The sequence below is a fragment of the Echinops telfairi genome, unplaced genomic scaffold, assembly GCF_000313985.2.
Source record: "Echinops telfairi isolate 266 unplaced genomic scaffold, ASM31398v2 ScPeMD7_23;HRSCAF=83, whole genome shotgun sequence".
Lineage (NCBI taxonomy): Eukaryota > Metazoa > Chordata > Mammalia > Afrosoricida > Tenrecidae > Echinops > Echinops telfairi.
Window position 1 is genome coordinate 81,863,547 of NW_022103920.1, and position 21,094 is coordinate 81,884,640.

The window sequence follows — 21,094 nt, forward strand, 5'->3', positions numbered from 1 at the left end:
ACGAACACACCCCTCGATGAGATAGATCCACACAGTGGCTGCAACAATGGGGTCAAACAGAACAAGAATCATTTCCTGAACCTGGAAACAAACCATGTGGTAGATCACGGCCCCTTTGAACGAGTTCTGTTTCTTTTTTCTGGGCAGAAAAACAAAACCAACCAAGCAACCCAAGGGAAACAGGACTGCGGCAGAGGACGTGATGTGTGCAGCCCTCCCCTGGCCCGGCGGCCAGCTCCGCTCCGACACTTATCCCTCAAGGCTCTAAAGACACTCATTCTCCTTTTCCCTTCTGCCACCCCCTCCTTCTTTTTTTCTTTCTGCCTCTTCCTGTCTCCCTTTCTTTCTTTGTTTTTGCCAAACATAAATTAGAAAAACGAGAGCTAAACCCAATGGCCTCAATGCAAACCCACTGCCACTGACTCGCTGCAGACTCGGGAGGGCAGGACAGAAGGGCCCCTGGAGGTTTCTGGGGCCGTCACTCTGCACACGAGCCTGGAAACCCTCCATTGTCTCCCAGAAAGAGGCTGGTGGTTTCGAACTGTTGACCTGTGTAACCCGCTACACCAAGTGGTAAGAACAAATTACCTTTTAATACTGAGCAACAAACTCAAGGTTCCCTCTTCCCATCGAATGTAATGACGGTTTTGAGCGATTGAACAAAGCTGGCTGCCCTTCACAACGTTCTAGCGGCGGTTGAGGCCCATGGACCCGTGTCGACCCCGGGTTTGTCACAATGGAACTGTCTTCCACAGGGATTTCAAGACTGGGTTTTCCAAGCTCGGTTGCCCGCCTTTCTTCATGGAGCCTTTGGTTGAACTTGACCCTCTGACAGTTCAGTTCGCTGACGAGTGTGTCAGTCTATTGCACCAACCAGGGAAGGCTGCTTCTTAAATGTTCACCAGTGAGGTCACCTTTCTTACCCTTCTCCAAAATTTTGGTATTGTCTCAGGAGAGTCCAGCCAATGACCTCACACGGCAGACTGCTCTGGATGCTTGTCAGCATCTACGCACAAAGCTCCGGGCAGGCCCCTGCCTTCCTGACTGTCGTCGTTCTTGAACCCTGCGTGTCCTCCCTCTCTCACAGGGCATTGCTAACCAGGAATGTCACCCTGCCATGCTACCTGCTGAACAGGCAGGTCTCAGTAAGGTCAGATGGCATGCTGAGTCAACCCTGACTCATCCCGCAGTTTAAAACAACAGCTGGAGACACAGTGCGGGAATTGTGCCGGATTTGACCCCCCACCCTGGGGCATGCAACGGAGCAGCAAGGGGAGCAAAGCAACGAAGTCCCAAGGAATAACAAAAATAGACTTGGGGGGGGGGCAGGGCGTGGCAACACTCATAAAGGTCAACAGACAGACCTGGAACTATTTATAGGCTTTCCTTTTTTGTTGTTGTTTTGTTTTTGTGTTTGTTATTGTTTTTGCATGTCTATCGAGATAAGATAGGCACGATAAACAATCCCGAGGAGAAAACAACAGATGGTTTGGTTCCAAAGGGACACAGGAGAAGGGTAGGCAAGGGAAGGGAAGGAGAGAGCCAACAAACCCAAGGACAATGGAAATACAAGTGATCTACAACCGATGGTGAGGAGGGGTACAGGATGCTGGTGGGGCTTGATAAAGGGCAATGTAACCAAGAGGAATTACTGAAACCGTAATGAAGGCTGAACATGATAGTGGGACAAGAGGAAAGTAAAAGGAAATAGAGGAAAGAGCTAGGAGGCAAAGGACATCTATAGAGGTATAAATACAGGAATGGTCATATGTAAATACATATAATGATAGGGAAGTAGATCTATGTACATATATATTAAATGTTAAGGTAGCAGACGGACATTGGGCCTCTACCCAAGTACTTCCTCAATGCAAGAACACTTTGTTCTAATAACCTGCCATTCTGTGATGCTCACCTTCCCGACACGATTGCTGAAGACAAAATGGGTGCATAAGCAAATATACTGAAGAAAGCAGATGGTACCTGGCTATTAAAAGATACAGTGCCTGGGGTCTTAAAGGCTTGAAGATAAACAAGCAGCCATCTAGCTGAGAAGCAACAAAGCCCACATGAAAGAAGCACACCAGCCTGTGTGATCATGAGGTGTTGACAGGCACCAAAGATCCACAACAAAAAATCATATCAATGTGAATGAGGGCGAGGGCAGAGTGGAGACCCAAAGTCCATCTGTAGACACTTGGACACCCCCTTATGGAATGGTCACAAGGAAGAGACGAGCTAGTCAGGGTGCAGTATAGCACTGATGAAACACAACTTTCCTCTAGTTCTTTAATCCCCCCACTATCATGACCCCAATTATACCTTACAACTCCGGGTAGACCAGAGCATGAACACGAGTACAGATAAGAGCTCACAACACAGGGAATCCAGGACAGGTAAATCCCTCAGGACCAACAGGGAGAGTAGAGATACCAGGCGTGTCAGGGAAAGGGGGGTAGAAAGGGGGAACCAATCACAATGAACGATATATAACCCTATCCCCAGGGGGATGAACAACAGAAAATTGGGTGAAGGGAGACAGCAGTAGGTGTAAGACATGAAAAAAAAAATATACATTATCAAGGGTTCATGAGGGAGGGTGAGGGGAAAATGAGGTGATACCAAGAGCTCAAGTAGAAAGAAAATGTGTTTTGAAAATGATGATGGCAACATATGTACAAATGTGCTTGACACTATGGGGGCATGTATGGACTGTGTGATCAGAGCTATAAGAGCCCCCAATAAAATGATTAAAAAACAAAAACAAAAAACCAGAACAGCAGCTGAGGGAGAGGGAGCAGGGAAGCACTGGGAAGCACCCTCCTTTGGGGTGGCGACCAGAGGTAACTGATGCAAGGGCACAGGGTGACCCGCAGAAAGCCCAGTGAACCCGGCCCACCGGGAAAATTCCTGCCCACTGCTGCTCGAGCTTGCCCTTCCTAAGAGCTATGCTTGGGTGAGAGGTCTTCCTTTAAACTTCTCAAGGTCAGCTATACCAACCCCTGATCGGACACCCTGAGGGTCTGTCGTATGGTCTCCAACTTGCCAGGAGCACAAAGCCCCCTCAGGAACACTCACCTTCCAAGTTCATTGGTTTTCCCTTAAAGAAAAGAGCCACCTACAAACACGGACTTTTAATACTGTGCTTTAGAAGTTACTTGCCTTCCTTTTCTGGGCAGAAATTCTCTTGGGGAAAGAGTGTCCAAGAAGACGAGAAAAGCTCAGCATGGTTTTCAATCCGGCCCTTATTCTCGAGTTTCCAGAAGAGAAGGCCCTTGGATGGGAAGGCCCTAGAGACTGCAGAACGGCTGCGGACGATGTCCCTTTCAGCTAAGGGTTTCCTGTAGCGTTTTAATGAGGGTTAAAGTTTCAGACTGCTTCACTTTTAGAAAATAATGGCACCCTCTATTAATGGGAGGTGGTCAGCATGCTACAAGCTTACAAGGGAGCCCTGTCAGGGTAGCAGAGCCGCCCGACACTCATTCTAATTTATCTATTCAGCAAATGCCCGGGATGGGGTCTGCCCTGGGGGGGACAGGGGGGAAAAGAGGCATAGAGGCCCCAGCATAGACAAAGTCCTCATCTTGATGGGGTTGAAGAAGCAAAAGAGGGACCCATCTAGCTGATTCTGACTCAGCGTGACCCTGCACAGGGCTTCGGAGACTATAAATCTTCATGGGGCAGACAGTCTTATCTTTCTCCTGAAGAGTGGCTGGTGAGTTTGAACCGCTGACCGCGTGGTTCTGAAAACCCAATGCCTGAAGCACAGGGCCACCAGGACTACAAATATGTGTGATACAACTGATTGTTATAAGAGCTGTAAGAGCCTCCAATAAAATGATCTTTTAATTAAAAGAAAAGAAAGGAAAACCAGTATGGACCATGTCCTTTGGACCAGGAGTTCCCACGCTGTGAAGCTCCTAGATCTGGGATAAGATTGATACAAAGGTCCATGGAATTCTACAAGGACTGGTGGCTGTTGAAAGAATCAAAGGCCTTTCTGCAGAGCTGATAGAGAAAGAAAGCCTTTCCGCAGAGATGGTGCTCTGAATTTAGACATCTGGCCTTCTAATCTTCGAGAGAGTCCATTTCCATTTGTTAAAGCACCCCCCCCCCAAAAAAAAAAAAAAAAGGAACAGACACTCTGTTTTCAAGAACCAGTCAGTCACTGTGCTAGTCTGGGTAAACTAGGGAAACAAAGCCACTGAATCGCATATATACACGAGAGAGTTTTATATAAAGGGCAGGTGTGTACATTAAGAAAGCATCTTAACCCAGTTCAGTCCAAGCCCATAAGTCCAACATTAGCCCTTATGTCTGACACCAATTTACAAAGCCCTCCTCCATCTCACAAAACACACGCAATGATGCTGGCTGCAGGAGGAAAGCCGAATCAGTGAGTGTATAAGCATCTCAGTGCTGGCATGGGTCTGCTGCATCAGAGTAGGTCCATGTGGCTTCTCTTCTGGGATGTCTCGCAGGAAGTGAGCCTTGCCAGCTGAAGCAGGGAACTGGCTAAGGCAGCTGCACCCTGGTCTGACCATCAGAGATCAATAGACCTGAGAACTAGAAAAGCGAGGCTCACCAAGCCATTCATCTCTCCACCCTTCAGTTAATCCAACATGTGTTTACTGGCCAGATTGGCACAATAAACCTTAACTATCTCAGTCACAGAAGGGGCTGATTTGAATATCATCTTACCACCACAGCAGGGGAAAGATGGGAAATACATAGAGAACAAACAAGCAAACAAAAACACCCAATAAAAACCAAACCTGTTGCCTTCAAGTCAATTCTGGCCCCAGATGTGTCAGGGGTTCCAACGTCTGAATTTTCAGACGCAGATTGCCAGACCTTCTCCCACGGGGCTTCTGGGAGGATTCAAATGACCCACTTTGGATGAGTAGACTGGGGGCTCACCACGCCACGGCCGTCATCCTAGAACTACGTGGAAGTCCCGTCTAAAAGCAATTAGAAGTGATCCTGACTAGAGAACTCAAGATGGATCTGCTTTTTAATGTTTCTTCTTAAACTTACTCTCTAGAAATAAAAGGCTGGGCAGGAGAAGGAGAAGAAGAAACATCTTTTTTTGATGCAGAAACTTCCCCTGTGATTACTTCCTCCAAATCTAAGCTCTGCTGGGACACTTACGAAAATAAACAGAAACCATTCTTAAGGGAAATTTACCCCGAAAGAGAAAATCAGTTCAAGAAATTAAATTCTGTCCACCCCGGGCAGTAAAAATAAACACGCGGACAGCCCTAAAGACATGTTTTCCAGCCAGGCCTTTCAGGCAACCCCCTGGCAGGCTGTGGGAGACCGAGGTCGTACCAACCCACAGAACAGAACTATCTCAGCCACCATTTGTCACAGAGAAACCCCCAGACAGCAAATCCTGACAAGGTGACCGGAAAAGGTCAGGCAGAGGGCCCGGACAGGGCCGAGAAACGAAGCAATGGGAGTGCAAAGTGGGAGGAGCTCGCCTCTCCCGATGCCCATCTTGGCACCTCGGGTGCTCCGACAGGCTCAGGGAAGTGCCCTTGGCAAGGGCTTCTTACCATCCTCTCCAGGGGGTTTGGGATCTGGGCAGCCTTGTCCAGAAGCTCACTGTACTCCAGCTCCTCGCAGAGCCTCTGCAGCGTGTTCAGGGGCTCGTTCAACTCCACCGGCATCGCCACCTTGGACAGGTCCTTCCCGATGTTGTTCCTCAGGATGTTCCACAGGCTGATGGAACTGGTGTTGGGGCACAGGGCCGGCAGGCACGTCCTCCTTTTGGCTCTCCCTTCTTGGCCACTTTCAAGATCAAGGCCTGAAATGGAAAGATTTAAAGCTCCATGAAGTTCCTAGTTTATTATTTTTAAAAATAGGTCCATCAAAACGTAACGCCCCACTGGCACTCACTTTTACAACTGAACTCCGTGTCCAGACGAGGACCGAAACAAGCAAGAGACGTCTGAGCAGCTACGTGTGCTGAAAGCCACTGACACCAAATCTCTCGGAACTTAGTGGCAGGAGGCATGCTGGTCCCCCCTCAAAAGCTCGTTCCTCGTACTTTCTGCACACTGGAAACCGGATGTCGGTGCACAGAGCAGATAACTGCTTTTCTATGCCTTTCAGTTTTCATTGTACATTAGGTGGGGCGAGGTTATATTTCTGGTTATCAACTTTGTATTCACTGGTTTAAACTGGGAGTCAAATAGTTTACCCTTCACACACAACTGCTTTTTTAAAAAACATCATTTATTGGGGGTTCGTACAGCTCTTATCACAACCCATCCATCCATCCATTGTGTACAGACAACTGCTTTTAAAAAACAAAAAAAGTTTTGACTCTTTAGCAGCCATTTATTTTTCAGGGTATTTTCATTTAGCCTGTTCTCTATCCATATAGCTCACACTGCATACGTCTTATAGTCTGTCTATCCAGTCAATTTAAGTATTATTTAAAATTCTTCCCACCCACCATTCTGCAGGAAAATGCAAACACCCCATTGCACAAGCATGCCGTACTTCCGTGAACCATTATCCACGGCTGACTTTTCATACGTTTCGGTATTCTGCTACGAGGGGAACGAGGCTGTCATGATTCGCACTCTTAGACCTTTGGCGGCGGCGCTGATGGTTTTATCAGAGTACAAGACATGGATCCCCACGCAGAGACTATGAACCTTGCTAGACTTTGGGGCCATGCCATCAGGCTGGTCCTCAAAAAGGCAGCCTCGGTGTAACATTTACCTGCAACAGACGCAAGTCAGCTTCCCAAGCTTATCATCAATTGTTGCTATTATCTAGGTGGGCAGTGTTCGCTCCTTATTTTAACTTAGTTTTAGAAATCTTCGTGTGGTTTCAGGATGCTTTCATGACTACCTCTTTTCCCCCCCCTTGAACCGCCTGTTTCCTGTTCCTCTATGTTGTTGTCACTAGTTGCCATGGAGTTGATACTGGCTCATAGGTGCTTGCAGACCAGGGAAGGAAACTGCCTGGCCTTGAGCCATCTTCATCATCACTGGTGTGTTTGCACCCCTTGTCATACCGCCACGTCAATCTCGCCGAAGGGCTGCTTCTTTTGCACCAACTCCGCTGGACTGAGCAGAACTGATCTATCCAGGGGCCAGGCCTCCGGATCACATGTACAAAGTACGTGAGACAAAGTCTCACCACCCTCGATCCATGGAGGACCCTGGCTGGACTCCTTCCTTCCAAGGCCGATTTGTTCATCATTCTGGTCGTTCACAGTACGTTCAATATTCTTCACCCACATCATCATCCAAACGCCTCCCTACTGCTTCAGTCTTCCTTGTTTATTGTCTAGCTTATCCATGACTGTGGGGCGATTGAAAAGACCATGGCTGGGCTCAGTCATAAAGCAATATCTCTGTCCTTTAGCACTGCAAGGAGGTCTTTTGCAGCAAATATGCTCAACGTAACATGCCCTTTGATTCCTTGACTGCTGCTTCCATGGGTGTTTGACTGGCAGTCTGCTTCCAAAAAAACTTTGCTGAGAAAATCCTTTGGATTAATATATAAAGACCATATACATTTAAAAAAAATTTGTGACTAAATGTACGTAACAAATGTTTATCCTTTTCACCATTTTAAGTATAGAATTTAGTGACATTAATTACTTCAAGAGGGGGGTTGGAGTAGGGACCCCAAACCCATCTGTCGACAAAAGGACATCCCCTCACAGGTGGATCACAAGGAAGGGATGAGTCAACCAGGGTGCATGCAGTAAAGCACTGATGAAACACATTATATTCTTCTGGTTCCTTGAGACGTCCTCACTCCCCCGCTATCATGACCCTAGTCCTATCTTTCAGTTTCGGCTAAACCAGAGCATGTACACTAGTGCAGATAAGAGCTCACAACAGGAATCCAGGTCAGATAAAGCCCTCAGGAACAGCAATGGGAGTAGCGATGCCAGGAAGGTGGGGAGAAGGGGAGGGGAGAAGGGGCAGAAAGGGGGAACGGATCACAGTGATCAATGCATAATCACCCCTCCCCCCAGGGGGATGAACAACAGAAACGTGGGTGAAGGGAGACAGCAGTTGGTATAAGATATGAAAATAATAATAACTTATAATTTATCACAAGGGTTCACAAGGGTGGAAGGGTGGGGGGTAAAGGAGGAAAAAAAGAGGAGTTGATACCAAAGGCTCAAATAGAAAGTAAATGTCTAGAAAATGATGATGGCAACATATAGATTGTGGATATGCTTAATACAATTGATGTATGGATTGTTATAAAAGTTGAGCCCCCAATGATCTTAAAAAATAAAATAATTACTTTAAGAGTTTTCACCACCTCGAAAGCTTAATATTCCATCTATAATCTTTCAGTCTCCCAGTCTCTGATCACACTAACCAACTTTTGTCTCAATACACTCATCTATTCTAGAAATTTCATAAAAGTGGAATCATACAATATGTATCCTGATGTACCTGACTTATTCAGCATAATCTTTTCAAGTTTCATCCATGTCCCAGCATGCATCAAAACTTCATTTCTTTTTCCGGCTAAATAATACTGACAAGGTCACGAAGATCCAACGATGCTTTGGTATTTAGGCCATTGATCATTTCAGTTAATTTTTTAATACCACGTAGGGGTCCAACCTGATTGTTTTACATGTGGAGATCCAGTGTTGCAGCACAATATGTTGAAGGGGCTATTCTGTTCTTGTTGGATGGCCTTGACACGCTGGTTGGAAATGAAGCGGCTGTAGATTGTGGGCTAATCCTGGACTCTCGATTCTGTTCCCTTATTTATCTTTATGCCAGACCCACCCTGTCTTGATTATGGTGGCTCCGTAGTAAATTTTGAAATAAGGCAGTGTTGAAACTTCCAACTTTGTTCCTTTTTAATATAGTTTGGAATATTCAGGGTTCCTTTGGATTCCATGTGAATTTGAGGTTCATTTTTCCCATTTCTACAAATAGGTCCTTGAAATTTTGATAAAAACGGTATTGAATCTGTAGGTAACTTTGGCTAGTACAGACACTTCAAACAATAGTTAGTCCAGTCCAATTCACGGACAAGAGTATCTTTTCATTTATTTAGGTCTTTAATGGCTTTCAGTAATGTGCCCCATGATTAAAAAAATAATAAATGAACATGAAGCATCCTAAATACATAGTGCTTACTACGTGCTCAAAGACATTGTAGTATAATCATTTATCAAGGGCTTGGTCCAATTGTATTTCCTTTTGTAGGAAAAATTGTAATAGTCAAAACACAAAGGTTATTTCTATATCCAATCTTTTAAGTACAGTACTGATCTTTAGAAATATGATTCTCCTCGCAACATGTCAACTGGACACCCATTTCAAGTATTCACACACTGGTGAAGAAGTATTCAAATACTGGCATTTGCTCAGTGTTGGTTACAGCTAGGGCAATGATGGCCCAACTTTGACATCTGAAGTTCCCGTGTATTCCTGTGCTCCCTTTAGGCTCTTCCCAAAGGTCTCAAAGGGAAGGAGGACTTTTTCCAGTCTGCCCCAACCATACGGGGAGTGTCATTTTAGCATGTGCGCCTCTTTGCCAAGGCAGTAGGTGAAGCTTCTTCGTTTCTTAATTTGCCTCCTTGCTTTCTAGTTAAAAAAGTAGCATATAGATTTGCTACGCGACTGTATTATTAGCCTTTTCTTTCAGCCCATTGGCTCTTAGACTTTTCCACAGGGGGATTCATCTCTGCAGAAAGAATTTAAGTAAACTACAGATGTCTAAACCAGGAGTCCTCAAACTACGGCCCGCAGGCCACATGCGGCCCGCCAAGGACATTTATGTGGCCCACAGAGTGTTTTTGCCCATATGTTTTTTTACTTCAAAATAAGATATGTGCAGTGTGCATAGAAATTTCTTCAGTTTTTTTTTTTTTAAACTATAGTCCGGCCCTCCAACGGGTCTGAGGGACAGTGAACTGGCCCCATTTAAAAAGTTTGAGGAGCCCTGCTTAAACTATCTGCTGCGGTACTGAAGGGATGCTCTCCTAGAAGATAGCTACAATGACCTGCCTTTTATCGCCTTATGGTGGATCCTAAAGAGAAGGTTGGTTGGCATTCAGTACCGACTTGTCACTATTTCATGCGGCATTGAAAAAGTATCCAACAAAGGCCTTCTCTTCTCGATAAAAAAATTGGCGTTTGGGGTATTCATTGCAGGGACAAACCTAGGGACTCCAAGATACAGTGAGAACCAAGTCTAGGAGGATTTGATTCTAGAGGATTTGTGCCAGAGAATTACTCAAATGTGTAGATCCTTCTGAAGGACTTCTTAAATAGGCGTGCCTCAGAGTTGGTTGGGAATAACCAGAAAGTCTGCAGACCCCATAGTTGGAGCTGTTGTTAGCTGCCATTGAGAAAGTCCCGATCCCTCCGGCCCACGGATGCACACTAGGTCTGCTCCACAGGGCTTTCGAGGGTGCTGTCTTTTGGAAGTAGACCACCAACCTGGTCTTCTAAGGGGTCTTGGTGGGTTTAAATCATCCAGCTTTCCCCTACAGGTGGAGTGCTTAACTATTTGTGCCGCTCAAGGACTTCCACAAGTCCACTTTTAAACCACAAAAGGCATGATGAGCTGATCGCGTTCCTGGTTGTCAACTCTCTCTTGGAATCAACTGGTAAAAGGCACACATTTTAGTCTTGTTGGTTTCAAATATGCTACCATGAAGAATCTGAATCTTGGGTGCCACTATAGCCTGATAAAATTCTTAAATTATAAACTCCCCCCCACCCTAGATCCCTCAGGTAAGAGTTCTATTCTAGTATGCTTGCTAAGAGAATGTCTGACTGCCCAAGGACTTACGGAAGTGGAATCCTCTCACTTTATGTAAGGACATTTTGCACAAGTAGACAGATGCATAAATGAACACACCTTCCACCTGCGAGTGCTGTGTCCGCAGCTAGATGACAGGGCCCTCAAGGGTGGGGGCTAAATTCTCCGAGACAGTGCTCGGTACAGAGCTGGCTAGCAGCAGACATTCAATACAGGCTGATTTGTTTCTAGAAAGAGCCACAGTTCCATAGATGAACTAATTTAAATCTTACCCAAGGTCTGTCTCTCATTGTCTAGATCGTTACTGAGGTTGTCTAAGGACAGGTTATCGCTTATGTCACTGACATATGAGTCATCGTCAGAAATCTAGGGAAAGAAGAAATAGTTTTCATCAATGTTAGAGGAATCAAGAGCCTGATGTTCATAAAACAGTTTCTCAAACGGACCAAATATCACTTGAATCCCACGTCACAGATCTAGAAGCATAGTCTCGAGTGTTGTTTTCATGGAGGGCTCCCCACCTCTCTGCGTGGTGGAATTCACAGCAAGTGCCTGTCATTTGAAATAGTACCTTCTCGATTGCTTGTCACAAGGAAAACAAAACTTGCTATAAAATTTTTTTATTACGTCAGACATTTTCAAAATTTGCTGAAATTTGTCTATAATTGGTCTTTGCACTATTTGTGAGAGGAGAAATGAATTTGTCTGGAAATTAAAATAGAAACAAACTTGTTGTGGCTAAATGCCATGGAGTTGCTTCTGGCGACTAGTGGCCGCATGTGACAGAGGACCACCATCCGACAGGGTTTTCTTGGCGACCACGTTTACAGAAGCAGCCACCAGGTCTTTCTCCCATGGGATGGCATGGTAGGTTTGAACTGTCAACCTTTCAGTCAGCGTTTGAGCACTTAACTATCCATTTTAAGGGGCAACAGTAAGAGCCCATCCTTTCATGCAAGAATGCTAACTGATACACCTGCCAATAGAGAAGCCTTGGTGGTGCAGGGGTTACACTTTGGACTTTTTAACCTCCAGGTTAGCAGTTCAAAACCACCAGCCACTTGTACTTTCTTCTCCCATAAAGAGTTACAGTCTCTGAGACCCACTGAGGCAATTCTACCCTTTCCTACGAATTGGCGTCAACTTGACAGGAGCTGTTTTTTTCTTTTTTTTAGAGGTAAATACAATTCTTGTGCATCAATTAAAACATTATTATATACCTAACTACTTCTATGTAATTTAACCTAATAGGGTGTCCTATAAAAATAGAACAACAACAGAAAAGAAGATGTTAATTTCTTTTCCTGTAGTGGAAATATAGTCTCATATAGCTAAAAGTCAAAAGGACAAACTTATCAATGAAAAGAAGTATAGTGATTCAAGGCACAGAAAAGAGGGGAGGCCTCAAACATTCTTTACATGCACAAACTCTTTTCCTTCTTTTTAAAGATTTTTGAATCATCTTGTATTCTTGAGGTGCAAGGTCTGAGAAAGATCCCCAGTATGCAAATGGTGGAGAAGGGGCACTGAGGTTAGCATTTCTAACTAGGGGCATTTACTAGCCCAGGGAAGCAACTATTTACTAAACCAGGGAAGCAACAAAGCGACAAAAGACATGGCAAGGCGCCCAACTGCAATCAATGCTCAAACCTCATTTTCAGAAGAGCTTGGTGACAACAGAACTTCCTGTGCATCGAAAAACTCCGACATGGAGTCAGTGATGGAGCGCCTACTCTCATTGGAAAGCTGATGAACCAGAGCTCGGTTTTCATCTCTCGAGTTTTCCTATTTGGGAAGAAAACAAGTTAAATAAACTCACCTATTTAGCAACAAGCTCAAGAGAAACAAAATAAACACACGATTTGGCGGCATGTTACACAAGGTCACAGGCCCATGCAAACAAGCAAGTCCCAGCAGGGCAGGGATCCGCTCCGAGAAGTCAGCCCCACACTAACACAATGAAATGATTAGCTCTTCCAAGAAATGGGCACCTCACTTCCAGGCCCAACCACAGTTCACACACACACGAAACACATCTCAAAGCAGAAAGTGACTCTCCCCGCCCCACTAATCGGTATTTGTTTATTTAAATAGGGGAGAAAAATTCAAACACTCTCTGAATCATATCCTCTTATTCCCCACCACCGCAGGCTGTCACTTTTCATTCTAAAATTCTCTCTGAATCATACTGCACGCATGGCCTTGCTTGGCTGGTTCAGATAACATAGCTTCCTTCTGATCCTGTGCTTCCACAGAAGTCCCCAGGCTGCCTTTGCGTATCAACGGTGCATGTTTGGTCCAGAAGCGCCCTCGGTGGGGGATGATTCATTATTTATCGATGGGAAGATAAATTCTTGCTGTCTGTCTCTACAATGGCTCTGCAAGGGAAGAATATTCCCAACTCCCTTTATAAGGCTAACCAGACAACACAATGCCACTACTTTCTAATCCTACCTGGCCCTCATTCCCCACCCCACTGAACAGGTCGCTATACTCCTGTGGGTCTAACTTTTCCCTTGGGGAAGGACCTAAATGCTTTAGGAGTGTGCTTGCTATTGTATTTCCAAATGAAAATGCAATTCAGCTCAAGTTGAAAATGCCTTATCCATCCATATCCTATTCTGGCCATGGAGAGACATACTCATGAATAGGATGAGGTTTCTGACTTGAATGAGTGGGTGCAGAGACCACACCCAACACGTCATACTACAGTGTGGGCTAGATCCAGTGCTGCAGAATCGCATAGGAAGCTCATAGCTTACGGACTCTACTTCGGGGAGGGCTTTCAGAGATGGCATTTGACTTAGGCTTTGAGGATTAAGAACAGATTCAAAGCAAGATGATTCAATTCCTTCAAAGAGGAGAAGGCTGTGCCTCAAGATCGCCAGCAATGGCACATCTTTTGTGGGGCCGATAAAGGAGCCACTTCCCCGGTTATTGTGTATCTGGTAACTGAATCTCATGGTCATTTGGGAAAGGAATTCTAATGGAGGTTTTGTCCTTCCCCGAAGTTCTTTGAGTTCAGGAGCTACCCCCAAGTCTCATAAAACGTATGCCTAAGTAGGGGAGGTCATGGGGGCGGGAGGTTCATAATTAATAATGGAAAGTGGTCTGTTTATGAAATGCTTACACTGGAAACACTTGGGGCTGTGCATTCTTTTCTCTTTGTTCCATTCTAAATAAGATTTATGACACAACCCACTTTAACACCCACAGTCTCAACAAAGTAGGATTGCTGCCTAGACGAACAACGATCCCTCAGAGGATCCATAAATAAGTATTCAAGCTGTCACCTTGCAGGGAAAGTCTCTCTCCTCCAAGGCTATTGATCTGAGGCCACTGCAGTGACTAACGGGCGCGCCTGCAATGCTCATTTCCACAATGGGATTGCCCGTGTCTTTGATGTGCCACATAAAAAGGTAATGATTGCTTTATTGGTTTTACTCACTCATTTATAACCAGCCACTCCTGCCCTCTCTGTATCTCTCTTATCTTAGACTGATGGGTCAGGAGAGTGTCTTGGCTGGCTAAAGTTGAAAATAAGGCAAGCCCCTAGCCCTTTCTGCTATCATTACCCTAGCAACTGCCTACGAGGACCTACTGGAAACCTGCGGTGTGGCTAATTACAATAGGGCTCTTCTCGCCAGTCTTCCAGGTTGGGATGTATCACAGTAACTCCTGGCCTCCATCCCGCTGGCTCCAGCCCCGATAGCCTATGGAGTGAGCTGTTATGCTCCTGAGGCAGGATGACATCTGGAGTCCCCTCTGCAGGAAAGGGAGTGATGCAAGTCGCCACACTTAATTTCAGCAGATTCTGTCACCTTTGACATCCATATTAAAACAAGAACTAACTTGCTGTCTTAAGATGGTCCCTTAAGAGGTACAGTGTCAACTTCTGACTTAATTGAGAAAAGCAGGAGGCTGAGCGCACAGAACTAAGCCTAGACCTGGCCGACCTAACAGGTGCCGAAGTGATCAGCGTGGCCTCTCCCTAACCTTCTGATGTCAGAAGCAAAGCCGTGGATGTGGGCACTAAGTCATCTTTGTGACTGATCATGTGCAGAATACTGCTGCTGGGTCACCAGTAATGAACATCAATCAGGTGCCAATGGCTGTCCTGAAAGACTGCTGGCCCCGGGAACAAGGTGGCCATCTTTGGGAGGTGATTCTGCTGTGCTCCTTTGCCTGTCGAGCAAGTGAGACCTTTCACTGTTGGATGCTCTTGACTCTGCAGCTGCGCCGAGCAACTCTGGCAAAGTTTAACCTCGCATGCAGGACCCCGTGTCGGGCTTGCCTTGGTTCTTAAGACTTCAGCTGGTGGCTTTAGGCTAACTCATCTCCCAGCGTTGGAGGCCTTGTGAGTCAACAGATCAGCTTGGTATGAACTAAAAGAATCTTCCAGATGGATGTCTGAACTATACATTTGGGGCTAGCCATCCTGAATTGTAGACCCCTGCCACTGAGGGAGAAAGCTTAGGGGAGGTGTGGTGGTTGACATCAGGGATAATGGCTTACTTTAGCATTTTGGAAAAATGGGACACTTAATTTCCACCCCATTAGAACCAGCCTTGGACTGATCCTTCAAAAAAAGTATTTCTGCAAAGCCGAATCAGCACAATGAACACCATGACCCAACACAGTGTCTTGCACAACCCAGACCTTCATTTATGAATACCCTCACCTGCTCGGTCAAGTCAGTATTTCCCCTTCAAGTGTGGAAGGACTGAGCAGAAGTCTCTCTCTCTCTATTTTCACATTATAAAACGTTAAATAAACAAAGCAACGTAAGCAGGAAAGTCGCACCATCCTACCATACAACCATCTAAGCATTTTGACACATTTGTCAAGCATTTTATAAATACACAACAGGAGGGCTGTAGGAAGTATGTGGGGAAAATGAAGAAAACAGGACTTTTTCCTAAACTTTTTTGAAGTCCCCTAAGTATTTCTAAATTTACAAGCTTACAGAAACATTGTGACATAATCATTTCCCTCCCCCAACAACTATGTGTCCTGAGGATAAAACGAATATATTCAAGACAAAAAAATGAGGAGAGGGGGGTCTCTCGATGGCCAGAGGAGAAGCTATGGGTGAAGGTGACAGGAGCGGAGGTCTCAAACTGCATCGTGGAGGTTTCCTGTGGCCAGGCTGAGAGCAACGAGAGACCCAATGCCCAGGGCAGGACATGCAGATGAGTACTTCGACTTCCCTGTGCATGTTAGCATCCCCTTGGCGAGAGTGAAGGACAGGGGTGCACCTCCATGTACCAATGCTCCCTGTCCCACAAGCCCTGCTTCAAGGACAAGGAGGTGCTGGATGTGGGCTCTGGCATGGGCATCCTCTGCAGGATCATCATCAAGGGTGGCGCTGACAAGGTCACTGGGATAGAATGTTCCAGTAACTGGGATTATTACGCCACGAGGACCGTCAAAGCCAACAAGTTAGACCATGGAGGGACCATAATTAAGGAAAAGGGGGCGCTAGCAGAGGAGGTGAGCACCATCATCGCAAGTGGATGGGTTCCTGCCTCTTCTACGAGGTGCCTGCTCAACACTGTGCTTCAGGCCTGTGACAAGGCTGGCACTTGACGGCCTCATCTTCCCTGACCGAGCCACACGACAGTCATCAAGGGCCATCAGAACAAGGACAGTATCTACTGGTGGGAGAACATGTACAACTTCCACATATCCTGCATCAAGGATGTGGCCAGCAAGGAGTCCCCGGTGGACCCCAAGCAGCAGGTGCATCATCAAGGAGGTGGACCTGTGCACCAGCAAGGTGGAAGGCATGGCCTTCGCCTCCCCATTGTGCCTGCGAGTAAAGCGGAACGGTAACCACGTGCAGGTGCTGGTGGCCTACTTCAACATGAAGTTCGTGCACTGCCACAAAGGGACAGGCTTCTCCACCAGCCCCGGCTTCCCTGTACATGCAGAGCCAGAGTTTTGAGTACACACGCTAGTGTGACCATTCCCCTTTGTTAGAAGGGAAGGTGTTTCAACACCTGCAATGAGGATGGGCGTCTCTGTAAACATGTCTTTGCCTGTGTCTCATTTTCCCCCTAGCATTGCGCCTTACAAATGGAATTACTGACATTTCTAAAGCTGTGTGTGTGGGGGTATGGCCTAATTAAAGTGCCAACTAAGGAAACCCTTGCTTTCTCTACATCCCATATGGCACTCAATACTATAAAGGGAAAAAAATGTGCTAATCTGTTTTAATTTGAATTTTTGTAAGGATCAGATTTTTTCCCTTTCTTTTTAAAAATCTAGCTGTATTTTTTCCAAAGATGTCAACCATGGGGGATGATGGGTGAGGGGTGCCTGGAACCGCCTTGTCTTCTAAGTACCTTCTTTTTTTTTTTTTTTTGGTTGTTTTTTTCTTTTCTTTCTTTTTTTAAATTAATTAATTTATTTTTTAAATCATTTTATTAGAGGCTCATACAACTCTTATCTTAGTACCTTCTTGTGAATCAATAGTCACACCAAAATTTAAAAAGTTAAGAAACTAGCTGCATGTCTCGCTCTCTCTCTTTTTAATTGTTTCATTAGGGGCTCATACAACTCTTATCACACTCCATACATACATTAATTGTGTAAAGCACATTTGTACATTCATTGCCCTCATCAGCATGTCTCTCTTTTTAAAGAACGATGTCTTTTTAAATTTCATTTCATGTTGCTGTCTTGTGATTTGCTGCTTACACACACACACACACACACACACACACACACAATTTGTTTTCACAAATAGTTTCAATTTTTAGTTTCTCAGTCCCTCACCGACCATCCAATGTTTGATTCCATCATTGTTCTTTTTCCCACTCTAATACAGGCAGCAGTCGGACAAAGGAATTTATCTTCATTATTATTACTATTACTTTGGTACTTTAAATGATTGAACCAAATAAGAACTAAAACTGCAGCTTCTGGAAGAAGCACCTATGTTGGTACCTGTCCTCAAATGTAACCTTGTTGATGGCAGTTTTGTCCAAGGGGATGTCCATGGGGTACCTTGTGGGCATGAGGTGATTATGGTTCTAAACCCTCACGAAAGACTGGGTCTCCTTGTGCGTGGTAGCTGCCCCTTTGCAGGGACACCAGTGGATCCCAGCCACTAGGACATGGCCGTATGGGCAACCCGGGGCGCCACCATCAATGTTCTTCATGACACCGGCTTATGGCCACACCAGCACCACCTTCCTGGGTTTCACGGACTGCCCTCCTTTGACAGCAGCTTCGCAGACCTACCTTATATATTGAACGACCCTTCCCCATGGCCCCTATTTGTTTCTGCTGCCTCTTCTACTATCTACTTGTTTCCTCTCCACATAGAAGGTTTGTTTCCGAGCTGGCTATTCTGTTCCCGTCTCACACCATTGCCACTTGGGTTTAACTACTGTGGCTTTACTTCCTGGACCGGCACACCTGGCCTGACTACACAGCAGTGTGAGGCGGTTGAGAGGACAAGGTCTTTGGGCTCATTCGATGCAGCTTTAAATCCCAGCTGGGTCTCCTACTGGTGCTGTGTCCTGGGGAGAGTGACTTAACTTCCCCGGGCTTCCGTTCCTTGCCTCTTGAAGTGAAACTACTCCACACCTTAGACTAACCAACCGTCTGAGATCAAAAGGGCAGCATTGGGGCAAAAACAACCTTCAGAAAGCTTGGGGAAAGGTGGAGGAATGGACACCAGAAACAGGGAGGAGGTGGGATCCGTGCTGAGACACTGGGGGGAATGCAGTGACGGGGTGAAACAGGCAATCAGAGGATCTGCTCTGTAACCCTTCACCCCATCCACAATGAAAAGTCTATCAAAAAACAAAACCCAACAACAATATGATCGTTAACCTTTATAATACTGAAAAAGCTCCAGACTAGAACAAAACAGAGCTACCGCCACCACTTCCCAGGAGCGTGATCAGGATATCCGAAGACAGGTATTCGAACACCCCTGGAATATAGGAGGCCGGAGAGCAGTGGAGGCCAGTTCCCTCCGTCTGCATTTTCTTTGGGTGGTCTTACCTATTCAGTTTCTTAAACCAGCTGTAGTATCGGCAGCCTTTGACACCAAAAGTCGTTCGGCCCTTTGGCTGGAATTTAAAATATTACAAACTAATCTAATCACTGGCAACTTGATAACACACTGAAGAATGTGAAGTAGAAGAGCTTGCGAAGTCCTGGGAGGTGGGGGTGATCTTTGACAGACCAGAGAGGATTTTAGAATTCAAGTGCACACGATGCATGTGTGGATTGTGAGAAGGGCTGTAAGAGCCCCCAATAAAAGGATCATTAAAAAAATCCAAGTGCACAGGTCCAACGCAGAAGATGAGTAATTGGCAGAGGTGAAGACAGAGAGCCAGTCCTAGACACTGCATGATGACCCCTGTCCTCAGCCGTTCTTCCCAGCAGCGCGCAAGGAGCCCGGGTGTTAGCTGACAAACTAAACCGGAGAGAAGGTTCCAGGCTCTGGGGCAATCTGTGTACCCTTACTCGCTGATGTCGCTCCTGGAAGCAACAATGGGAAGCCAGCCCGAATCGCTCAGTGAAAAGCAGGATCGACCGCGGAAAGCACACAGGCACTGAAAGAGGAGGTCGGTAAATGAGGCATCCAGCCCTGAGCTGAGGTTCGAGAGGCAGCGTTTGGAGGTGCAAGTTGGAGGGACGTTATTCTTATCCCTTCAAGGGTGATTCCTCTCATTTAAGCCTTCAAGGGCCATTACGTCTGAGTTTAGGTCTAGAACTGTGCATCTTAAAAGAGTTGGGAGTTGGCTGTCCTTTCTAAATCACCAAAAGCCACACAGCATATACTCAGAGCATAATCTCATTTCAAACAAAACAAAACAAAAAATGGTCAACCGATCTCTTTAACTCTCTGTAGTTTACAAAGGAATATTTTTAAAGGTAAATACAGCCTGAAAAAAAAACTTAAAACATTGTAAATACTGAGGTGTCTGGCAGTAGTCAATTCTCAGTGGAAGCTGGGCTTGGTGATGGGGCTGTTATGCAGTGACTGTGCAGATTCTGGAGGGGGACTATCTTTACCCATGCCTAAATCCAAGGCCATCAAGAGCAGGAGGGCTAGATGCTTCACCCTGTGGGTGGTTTGGTTTATGTCTGGGTCAAAGTAATTAAAACCTGCTCTCCTGGAAAAGTGGGCCCCATGAGCAGGGAGAGCCATCCCAGCCTCCATAAAGAGAAAAGGAGTCTTGCCAGTTCTTGGCAGAACCTCTTCCTCTGTGTACTGACTGGCTTCACATTCTAATCTCCCCATTGCCTGACACAATACCTTCTCTAAACAGGGAAGGTATGGCGCGAGGGCTTTACTTTCTTTAAGACTTTATTGCCCGAAGATGGAGGAAAGATGAAGGTGAAACACTTCCATCAGTTACCATCAATTCTCCTGTGATTCATGGTGCCCTCGTGTGTGCCAGAGTGTCCCTATGCTCAACAGTCTTCTTTAAAGAAAACAACATCCATCTATCTATCTATCTATCTATCTATCTATCTATCTATCTATCTATCTATCTATCTATCTCTTATTGCTGTTGAAAGTACACAACAGAACAGACACTTATTCAGCAGTTTCTACATGTACAATTCAGTGACACTGATGCTATTCTTCAAGTTGTATCATCCTCAGCCTCCTTTCTAAGTTGTTCTTTCTCCATGAAAATGAACTCACTAACCCTGAAGGTTATCTGATCTTTGGGGATTGTGGCTGTTGCTTTGATCTTAAAAGAGCACGATGCTCTAGGCAGATATTCTTTAAGAGTTAAACTCCTGCTTGACTGTGGAGTTGTCAGAGCACGATGCTCGAGGCAGATGTTCCTTACGAGTTAAACCCCTGCTTGACTGGAGTTGTCAGTGGCTGGCTTTTCAGAAGCCAGTCGCCAGGCCTTTCCTCCAGCGGTGGGTGGGTTCAAAAGTCTAACCTTCCTGTTAGCAGCTGATCTCATTACCCATTTGCACTACCTCGAAGGTCCACAGTGAAACAATAGGAATCCCTGTTTTAAAATTACACACACACACCCTTTGTATAACATGATCCTTGTTTCTAATTGTGAATGCAATCTAATCTGTTAAGGAGAACTTAAACATATTTGAATCATATAAACATATGAACTAAAACCAATGTTAACCTTCTTTGTTCTTTTGCACCTATTTATTTATTTTTATAGCAATCCACTTGTAGTTTTATCAAATTTCTCATTAGAAACACAGTCAACAGAATGATTTGGGTAAATTTCCCAAATCTTGAGTAAAGACCTTTTTAGGGAACAACGTGTGAACGGCCATACTGGCTTCTTAGCGAAGGAGCAGG

The 21,094-nt window shown here is 45.5% G+C and overlaps 1 protein-coding gene and 1 pseudogene across 2 annotated transcripts in view; one reads left to right on the plus strand and one right to left on the minus strand.

The window, feature by feature from the left end:
* OSBPL3 (oxysterol binding protein like 3) overlaps positions 1–21,094 on the minus strand; it is a 120,990-nt gene that overhangs the window by 31,458 nt on the left and 68,438 nt on the right. For both annotated transcript variants that reach the window (XM_045288775.1, XM_045288774.1), the window contains 3 exons: positions 12,427–12,561; positions 11,049–11,142; positions 5,559–5,809 (listed from right to left, as the gene is read on the minus strand). In XM_045288775.1, the coding sequence (XP_045144710.1) occupies positions 5,559–5,809; positions 11,049–11,142; positions 12,427–12,561 (480 nt within the window). The remainder of the gene's footprint in view (positions 1–5,558; positions 5,810–11,048; positions 11,143–12,426; positions 12,562–21,094) is intronic.
* On the plus strand, positions 14,885–16,723 carry LOC123521547 (annotated as a pseudogene).